Genomic DNA, 10,522 nt, shown 5'->3' with positions numbered 1-10,522 from the left:
CAAACGAAAATACTCGAGAACTTCGTTGATGATTATCTTCCCTACATCTAAAAACGGGAATAAAGTTCTGATAGAAGCCATCAGAAGCCTAGTTCCTGCTATTATAGGTGATGTGGGAACCCTGGAATGGAATGAAAATATAAATGGAGCATCATTTCCAAAGTCCACTCATTCTTTGATGCTTCGTACAACTTCAGCCTGGTCTTTCCGCAGTTCCGCATGGGGTAGACCAAGAAATTTCTTTCTTTGAAAGGATGCAGACCAAAAATTATATTCTATTTTGGTTCCTGCATAGAACATCAACAGCACATAAATATGTAAAGGTCAAAGATTGTTTAAACGCCATCCTGAAGACACGATACAAATTGGCAGTTACCAAAAGGTTATTCAAAAAGGAGGTGTCATATTCAAAAATTGTTTCTCCCGGTCTTTGGTAATGCAATTTTTTCCCATCAACATTTGATAGATTCAATTTTTCTGATGAGCAACTGTTTAAGAAAGTTATGTCCTTAAGGAATTACGTAACTAGAACAATTTATTTACAGACAAGTCAATTAAACATTTACAGAGTCATGTAAACATTTCCATACTGGTGAGCAATCGAGTTGGTACCCTGAGCAAGTACTAATGCACATGGGGCTTCCACAATCCACTAGCAAAACTTCAGATGTCTCGGTACGATAAGAATATAAACAAATATGTATTCACGAAATTGTATAAAGGTCACAATTTATAGCCTAGTCTAGAAACGTTTATTCCTCATTCGCTGAGAGCACAGTGTCCCATACACATTATTAAATGACCTAGTGATGTGTGTTCAGTGGAGTCACATATATCCATATTTATTCACAGAATCCAAGTCTGCTTAGTTAGACGGTACTCACCCTCTGGTTTCAGATCCTGAACTAAACTTCTGAAAAAGTGACATTTCTCATACAGGTATCAAAAAGGACACCAACGCAGTACAAAATTCACTTATCAATACCAAGTGAGCACACCAATTTCAAGAGTTTTCAAGGGGCTGCACTAACTACGTGAATATGAAGATAATTGATAGTCTCCAGCTGTCATGAACAAGCATTAGCATCAGTCACACAGCATGAATATTCATGAATACACTTACAAAGATCAAGCTACCATAAAAAAATAATTTTTCAAAATCCCTGAACCTCAGTTTAACAAAATATGAAAGTGACTATAAAAATAAGCAAAATACAAGTTTATTTTATATGTTACTTGGCGATGGACTGTAGTTCAGCCTGAAAAAAAGGCAAATAGGAGGCGACATAAGATTGTAAAGGAACATAATTTCTTCATGCCAAAGCAGGTTTACATTAATTCAAAGCTGGCACTTTGTTGAAGTTTCATAAGGATAAAGGCAAGAATCACTTCATGAATCTCGGGACGATTTTTATCTGGCTGTCATGAAACATGTCCAAACAATAACTTTATTTCATCCCATCAAGATACAGCTCCAATTACCCTAATAGTGTATAGTAGCAACAGGCACTTTAATTAAACCATGGTGCAATCACAGCTAATATAAACACTGATTTAGTTTCGTCACACATGAAGAAAGTTTTCCAAACATTACATAAGAGAATTACTTTACAGTAATCACAATATTAATGTTCTTGAAAGCCTATGGCAGTCACAACTGACAGGTTCTCTGAAATACCAGGATTCACACACTGAACAATTTACTGCAGGCATGCTGCAAAGAATATTCATGAACCATGTCTTATTTTTTTTTTGTTTGCTGTTACTGCAATAGATCGTTATTATTGCTACTCTGAAACAATAGGACATCAATAATGTGCATCAACCATAAAAATGTGAGCATGATTTTCATATTTCAACGCAGCTGCGATTATAAACGATTACACTGAACTACTTTAATTATTTAGATGTTATCTCAGCACACTTTAAACTCTTCACAGCTGTTGTCCAAGACACATATTAATTATGCCTGTGCACCTGTTTTGGTCATCATTTATGTATTAAACGACAACTTCACAGGCCATTATAAATATAGCAGTCCAAATGACAATGTATGCTCAACGAAATGTTCTATGGCATATTGAATTTCACAATAAATCTTTCAGTAAATATACTTAAAATACTTCACTGTAACTACTGTAGGCCACTTGATATTTAACTGCAGAAACACTGGTTTAATTCAAAACAAAAAAACACTATTTAAAGCCACAGGTGTACACTGAAACTTGTATTACATACAAGAGGAGAAATAACCATCCAGATAACTCACAAGGTTTATATGGCACACTTTAGTATAATGAGAAGTCCAGTAAAGGAAAAATCTCAGGTTACCCAAACGTAATGAGGGTTCATCTTAATTGGATTTATTTATGCCTAGTAAGAAATCATTCACCGAATGGGCAAAGAAATTCATTTTGTTTTCTTGTAAAGTATAAAAATGCGGAGTTGAGCTTTATGAGGGAGATTAGTGAAGACACTTTATACACAGATTGAGAGTCATTGTATGACGTATAATGTTGCACCTTCCACTGTAGTCAGGACTGCTATTAATTCCTTAGTCAGTTTTGGAATGCTGAAAATAATAATGGATATTTCCTAACAACTAGTCAGTTGAATCAACACCACGTTTCCACACTTTTTTTGGAGTTAGTAGATACAGAGGTAGAGTTATGTCCATCCTGCGGTGGTGTCTGGATTTTCCCATTACCTTCTGAAATGCCACTTTTGGCAATAATTTTAAATGGATCCTCCAAGACTGGCACTCCTGAATCCTGGAAGTTCCTATTTGTCATTCGATTGTCACTCTTTTTCGTAGGCTGAGACACAAGAGCTGCTGAAGGAGGATCTCTGGCATTCTTCTTTAAGGAAGCAGGTAGAGTAAAGCAGTTTGCTGTGTCATTTGTAGCATAAGACTTCCTCCTGTTGATGGTGGCAGTTCCTATCAAGGGGGCCATCTTCTTCCCCTCTGACACATTTGGGAATTCATGCTCACTGTCTACTCCTTGGTCTGCTTCTCTTCCATGAATCTGGGGAATCTTTTCGAAGCGCTGGCACCAGTCGTTCTTATAATCAAAGGCGAATTCACTCTTAAACGATCCAGAGGTGGAATGGAAGCCTAAACCGAGAAAAGAAATGGATAAAAATATTATTCATTTACTATCTGGAAATACTCTTGCCCATGAAACGTGTTATATGCTATCAGACTTTACACTTGTTTAAGGAAACAGCCATTTCATCATGAACAACACCAACAATAAGATATAATGAACTGTGAGCAAAAGGTCAACCACTTTTAAGGATTACACCAGGAACTGGTGAACAGAAATGGAAAATGGAGAAGTTTTGAATGGGAAAAATACGTCTCTAACATACAGTCTCGCTTTCATATCTATAAGGATGCTTACATTTCATTATTCTGACAACATAGATCTAGGAACGTATGTAATTTATTACAGTAGAAAAAAGGTTGCTGAACAGTCCCAGAGATATAATTCACCTTTGTCTCTGAGTCACTTTTACACCAAACCAGTCACTCTTTCATATGTATATATCACACATCACTTTCAACACAAAATGTTTCAGTTGCTCTCAACATTCCTTTCACCCTCCACATTGCTTCTTAATCGAGTCTGTCCAGTGGATAATCAATAGTTTTTTTGTTTTTTTTTTTTTTGTTGCCTCCTTTGTTTTCTTTATACAACTTTTCTTGCTTGATCCACATGCAGTCTTCTCTGACAATATGGCGTCCTCTATTAATCTTTCAGTCAAGGTTCTTATATTTGCAATTTAAATTCTTAGCCAGGTTCTTAGGGCAGTGGAACAATTATGGTCCATGCATTTCCAGCTGGAGTACTTCATCAAGCATATCCAAACCTGGTCAGCCCTTCATTGCTCAATCACCACTGTTCTGCAATTTCTTCAACCCCTGATGCTTTGCCAGTCTTCAAACTCTGTCTTTCGTAATATGCCCTCAGGAGGATTCTTCCATTCGTTTCTAATGTCAAACCAATATGAGTGAAAGCAATGTGTTTACAAAATGGCAATATAAATGCCGGAACTGGAGGAGACGTCAGCACTGTTCAGTGGAAGGAACAGTAATGGTATTTTGGCATGAAAAGACTGATTTTACTCTTCTGGAATTGTCCTGCAGTGTTGGAGATCGAAAGTCACCTGTAACTGTTTAACTATAAATGAGTAAAAATCGTCTGGGAAAAATACATTTTAAAACAAATCTAGATTTAATCTTGATTTTAAAAGATAAGAGGGCTTCTAAAATTTTGTTTAATGATCCCGTTTTGTTCTGGCCCCAAACCCCAGTTTTAATTTGGTTCTCTTTGTTGTTATGAATTGTATTTTGCAACTGACATCTCATTTGATTATAGTTATGGTTTTCATCCATTTTATTTTATTGATCTTGATCATTTATTGAAAACGGTTTTATTTTTATAAATTTATGCTAAGGCCAATTATTGGGAACTTTGGTCATTGTGTTTATCACATTGAAAGTGTTTGTTATTTTTGAGAAGGTCATTTTAGAGTTTTACTGACCAGAAAAACAGTTCCATGGATTCAGGTCGATTAATTAAACGTTGTAATAATGTTCATATTGTTTTAAATTTAAAAGTCAGAGACTCAGTTGATACATTACTGTAGAAATATAGCAGGAATGTAAATAAATAAAAAATTTAATAAGTTTAATTTTTTTGTATTTGTTCTGATCCTCTCTCCTTTGTTTGTAAAACCTCGTCAGTCATTACAGCCCAAGGCTTGAAAATTTTAAAACATGTCGATCTTACTGTATGGGATCGGAATTCCTTATTCATTCCATTGGTACAAAATTTTGGAATCGGGGAGAGTTTGCACTTTGATAAAAAAAAATTTTTATTAGAACATTTTTTCCATGTTAAAGATAGCATAGAACAATACTGGTATTGTACAGATAAACATTGATATACCACTTTGTTTTCTTTGTTTTTCTTGCTGGCGAGTTGACGTCTGATGGATGGCACAGATCTCAATCAGGTTCATACAACCAACAAGTCAGGTTCATTGCACCAATGAAAGCCAGGTTCTGGAGGGCAGAACGACTACAAAATCCAGGGCATCTTCTCCAGCTGGAAAGAGCAGCAGGTTTCCTTGTTTTGCGAGTCAGGTCCTAGGCAATCAGAGCAGAGCAGCAGAGAGTTTCTTGAGGACAAGATGGTTTATTTCGGCTCTGTCTTGGTCGTAATTTTCATAAGAAATACGTTTCTTTTAAACAGATGGTATTCCAATGATAGCTCTTTTGCAGTCGCTGGTACTGGAGGAGGACGTCAGCTTATGTGCAAAAATGGACGAGATGGTTGTCGACTTTCGACTCTGTCGGAGTTGTCCTCCAGAAATTGCATTGGTCTGTAAAGAGTTGGGGCTGTTTCAACGGCTCTAAAACCAGGTCTGGTGATGTTATTTTTCATCTTTTATCTATGATTTTAACAGTGCTGTTTTGATTTTGTTTAATGATGATGTTTTTTCTGGCAATGTTGCTTTAATTTTGCATGCTATATTGTTATGAATTGTATTTTGGTAATACATTCTCCAAATTTGATTATGTTTATGGTTTTGATATTTTATTTTATTGATTTGACTCATTTATTGCTCTGGGTTTTATTTTTTTCTGAATTTATGTAACGGACCATCATTGTGCTGGTCATTTGGTTTGAAGCTAGGACGTTTGAGATGTTTTTGACTCGTCATTTATAATGTTTTACTGACCAGTTAATTGTTGCTGCTCCTGTTATGTGATTAATTATCTGTAATAATGTTCATATTGTTGGAAATTTAACCTTGACTCAGTGTACATTATGTATATCTTCTCAGCAGTAAATAAATTAATTTTGTGGTAATTTTTTGTATTTGTTAGCTCTCTCTCCTTTGTTTGTCAAGGGTCAGTCATTGAACTTGTTTAAAATAAGAACCGGGATGTCGAGGAGAAGAGGCAAAGATGGTAACCGTTTGGATAATCAATATTTTTTTTTAATATTATAAAAAACGCTTATAGAACATCCCTTGGCATGAAAAAAAGCTTGATCCACATCCCTGCAATTTTCTCTAAACACAAAATGATTCATGTCCTCTATTAATCTTTCGGTCATCTTTCTTATACTTGCAATTTAAATTTCTACCAAACCCCTTATACAGTGGAATGTTACTTCTCTAAATACATTTCTTTGCTAAGATACTTCATCAGGCATACCTTTACAAATCCTGGTCAGCTCACTTCATTGCTCAATCATCACTGTTCTGCAAGTTGATTTCAACCCCTGATGTTTTTCCAGTCTTCAAATTCTTAATTTCCTCATTATTCCCTCAATGGATTTTTTCCATTCAAAGTTTTGGCAACTAATGTCAATTGTTCAACCAAACAGAGTGAAAGCAATGTGTTTACAAATATATCCATATAAATGAGAAGTGTAGAACTCCTTTCAGTGGAAGGAACAGTAATGGTATTTTCATGAAAGGAGTGATTTTACTCTTCTGGAATTGTACGCGGCAAATATGGAGATCGAAAGTCACCTGGAACTCTTAACTGTAAATGAGTAAAAATAATACAAGGGGAAAAAAGCATTGAAAACAAATCTAGAATAAACTTGAGCCTTAAAGAGAAAGAAGGGCTTCCAAAATCATCATATCATACACAGCAGCATATTGCAAACAGCCATGACGCCCCAGACACCCAGGCACAAACAGCTGGTTCTCTTTGATGACATTACCTGAGGCGAGAGAAGACAGAGATGCTGCAACTGACATCTCATCTCCCGAAAGGTCATAGTGACGGACGTCATCCAGGTTGTCTTCATGGTCTTGATCCACCTGGAAATGAAAACGGTTGACTGATATATATAAATACAGGCTCCAAGGCCAAGAACTGGGGCACTTTGGGTCATTCAGCACTTATCACAGTGATTTGGGGGATTAGAGTTGTTGGACAGCAAAAAAAACAGATCCAGGGATTCAGGTAGAAGTAATCTAAACGTTGAACTGGGAGAAAAGTCACTGTTGTACTAAGAAGTAAAAGTCAGAGAAGTTGGATAGCAAGATTGAAGAAAGAAAGCAGGAATGGAGGCAAAATAAAAGGCTAATAAGTTTATGCAGCTAGTGGCCAAAGAAATCTGCAAACAGTTTAGTAAAGCCTACAGTGCACCACATAGGCATGAAAATTGTAAACTATGTCAAAGTTACTGTAGGGGACTGGAAATTCCTTATTCAATCCAGGTACAACATTTTCGGAATGAAAGAGTTTGCACTGGATCCGTATATTCTTAATTAGAACATTCAAAGCATACATAAACATAGCATAGCGATACTGGTATTTACAGATAAACAGCGATGTACACATAGATGTGTGTATGTGTGTCAGAGCGAGAGTGTGCAATGCACATATCTCAATCGTTCATACAACTAGCAGTCCTCCATTGCACTAATGAAACCAGATAGATTCACAAAGAAAAGCTACAAAAATCACATTACACTCATCTTCTCCAGAGAAAGATTCAAGTTTTCTTGTTTTTAATAATTGTTGCCCCTAGACAATCAAGAGAGCACAGAGTGAGATGTTAAATCCTAGATTCCAACGATTATCTTATTTTTACATTTCAATGGCTTTATTGTTTGCTTAACCATTCATCATTTTTCTTAGGAAAATGTTTTTTTAAACAATATATTCCAATGATACCTTATTTTTTGAACTTCTGACTTGTACCAGTCATCATTTTTCATGGGAAATATTTTTTTATACAATATATTCCAATGATACCTTATTTTTGCATTTCTGACTTGTCAGGCTATTTCACCATCATTTTTCATAAGAAATAATTTTTCATCATGCATTTTTCAAAGCACTAAATGAGGGAACACGGCAGTGTTCCCCAAAACAAGAGATCTTAAGGAGCGCAAAAATCCTGGACAGTGACATCGTCATCACCGCCGCCTCTGACGAAAGCAGGTTTTTGTTATCCTTCTCTTCCCTACCATCGTCAGGAGAACAGCAAAGCGCGTCCCTGGGATAACCTACCGTCCGCTACTTCAAGCAGCACGCCCTACGGTCAATCAGACCAATCAATTTTTTCTGCGCTCGGCCTGACTCTCCCGTAAGAACCATTCTGCTCCCAGGTTTTGTCTTTCAAACACTATATAAGATCGCTGGGTGGGGCGAGTACGGAATCCGCGCCTTACCAAACGTCTATTGTTTTGATTAAAGTTCTGACTTGTTAGAGCCTGCTGGAGTGAAATTTCTTTAAAAGGTATTTATTCACTTGAAATTAATATCGAAACATATTTGACTTCACGTATTTTCAGTAAAAACCAAATTTATTTTCATAAAAACAAAGTTATGGCATCATTTTTTGACCGCCGCTGCCAAACCTCAGTTTCACTGGCCCGTGGTCAGCGAGGCATTTAAATTAAGAGGCCAGCTTGATAAAAAAACAACAATTGTGGTCCCCTCAGGCAGCCAGTGTCAGTGTCGCTGGACTGCGTGGATAGTCAGAGTGGAAACAGATCTCCCACCGCCAACATCTTCAGGCAAATTGATCATAACGTAATAAAATACTTATTTTGTGTAATAAACATCCAAAATTATATAGTAAACTATATTTATGTAAAATGCATATTTTCTTTTGTATTCTACATAGTAATATAGTTTACTATATAATTTTGGATTTTTATTCACAAACTGTTTTTAACGAGACTGTGAATTTCTTAGCAAAACACTTGATTTTAGATAGACAACCAGGGTGCCCTGTAACTAATGTTAAATTGTTTTACTCTCCTAAATGATGAATAGCCTATTTAACCTGCAGAGGCACTGAAAACATACAATCACGTAAACAATAAATAACAGGTAAAATGAAATTTGGGAAATAATCAAATGGCCGAACGACCACCACAAATTTTAAGAGTGTTAATGCATTAGACACATTATGGTATTAATATAAGAACTATGATTATTAATTCCAAAAGGCAGAGCAAAGAAAGCAAAATCAGTGGGAACAAACAAAATAAACTCAAATTTGTTTCTTTGGAAAACGAAGTACAGTAAATGACAGATCTCAGGCAAAGCCATAAACAAGGGTTAACCTCGAGGGTGAGATTTTAAAGGATAAATAGATCTGGCAGCGCTGGATTCTATTCCTGGCCACGCCCTACCGATCTTGGAAGTGTTTGAAAGACTATAGGATGGAGAACGCCCCAGCCCTCCCCTATAACGTTCTGACAGCCAAAAAAAAAAAAAAAAAAAAAAAGTCTAAAATAACAATGATAATAATAATGTGATCAGGTTTTGGTTTGAAGCAGCAGGAGTCTAAAATAAAAGAAGAAAGAAATTAATATATCGCTGTGTGATCAAAATGGCTGAACACACTGACGAATTTGAGGAAAAGCAAGAAACTCGTTTTTTCTAGACCACATAAAGGGAAAGGTCACCATTATGAAGAGAAGTGATTAGTTGGAGAAAATGATGCATACCTCAATGACCCAGCACCTTTTGAAAAAAGCCAAAAGGACCCATAAAAGACACGCTTCAATAAGATAAACCGTTTCCTGAACTACCCAAGAAAAGGAAAGCACATCACAGAACTTACTATATTTTGGACTTGACTTTGGCTTCAAACCAAAACCTGATCATATAAAGACGAAAGTACGTTTAGAACTATTCGCAAATAAGATGATAATAATAACTTTATGCTTTTACACAGGAAATTGACTGAATGATATTAAGAAATATCCTGGAACGATAAAAATCCTGAACGAAAAGCAGAGACTGAACGACACTAAAATATTTGTAATATACCGTTGTTCTCTCACCTCCACAACAAGCCACAATAAACCGCGTTACAAACAACGTTAAAAAACAAGCTAAAAGTTTTCTGCGCAGTGTATAATGTTTGAAACGTTCAGCCACGGCCCATGAAACTTTTCTGCCCATGAAGCTCAGCCACGGTATGGTGGCCTGTGTTGTTGGTAACGTGGCGGTGCCAAGTATGATTATGGAAACTCTAACCTTAAATAAAATAAAATAATGGTATGCTTGATGGAGGGTGGATGATCAACGTACCAAGTTGCAGCCCTCTAGCCTCAGTAGTTTTTAAGATGTTGGGGCGGAGAGAAAAAGTGCGGACGGACAGACAAGTAGCCTTCCCTATAGTTTTCTTTTACAGAAAGCTAAAACAGGAAGACCAACAAGAACAACAATAACATCGAGTTTTATCGACGTCATAAATCGCCCTCCTCCCCTCGAGAAAAACTTTCGCCACATCGTCATTTTAAAGAGAAAAATTCGCCGACATAACTCAAACGGGGAAGGGAGAGCACACATAAAACAATAAAGGTTCTCAGGGTTCTTAATGGAGGAGAAATATTACCCAGAGGAGTCAGCGATTCATTTCTTCATTCCCTTCATGTCCTTTCGGTTGCTTGGTTGTGGCCTTTGTCGGATCATTAAATAAACTCATTCAAGTTTATTATACTAATGTAGAGAGGGATGGTG

The 10,522-nt window shown here is 36.4% G+C and overlaps 1 protein-coding gene across 1 annotated transcript in view; it reads right to left on the bottom strand.

Annotated features, from left to right (window-relative positions):
* Positions 1 to 2,377: 2,377 nt before the first annotated feature.
* Positions 2,378 to 10,522, bottom strand: part of LOC136837857 (DE-cadherin-like) — a gene marked incomplete at its 5' end in the record, with an annotated part of 75,772 nt that continues 67,627 nt past the window's right edge. The window contains 2 exon segments of the mRNA XM_067102743.1: positions 2,378 to 3,115; positions 6,750 to 6,849. Coding sequence (XP_066958844.1) covers positions 2,616 to 3,115; positions 6,750 to 6,849 — 600 coding nt within the window.

The sequence above is a fragment of the Macrobrachium rosenbergii genome, unplaced genomic scaffold, assembly GCF_040412425.1.
Source record: "Macrobrachium rosenbergii isolate ZJJX-2024 unplaced genomic scaffold, ASM4041242v1 13875, whole genome shotgun sequence".
NCBI classification, from domain to species: Eukaryota; Metazoa; Arthropoda; class Malacostraca; order Decapoda; family Palaemonidae; genus Macrobrachium; species Macrobrachium rosenbergii.
Note: the sequence above shows the minus strand (reverse complement) of the source record. Positions and strands in the feature narration are given on the sequence as shown.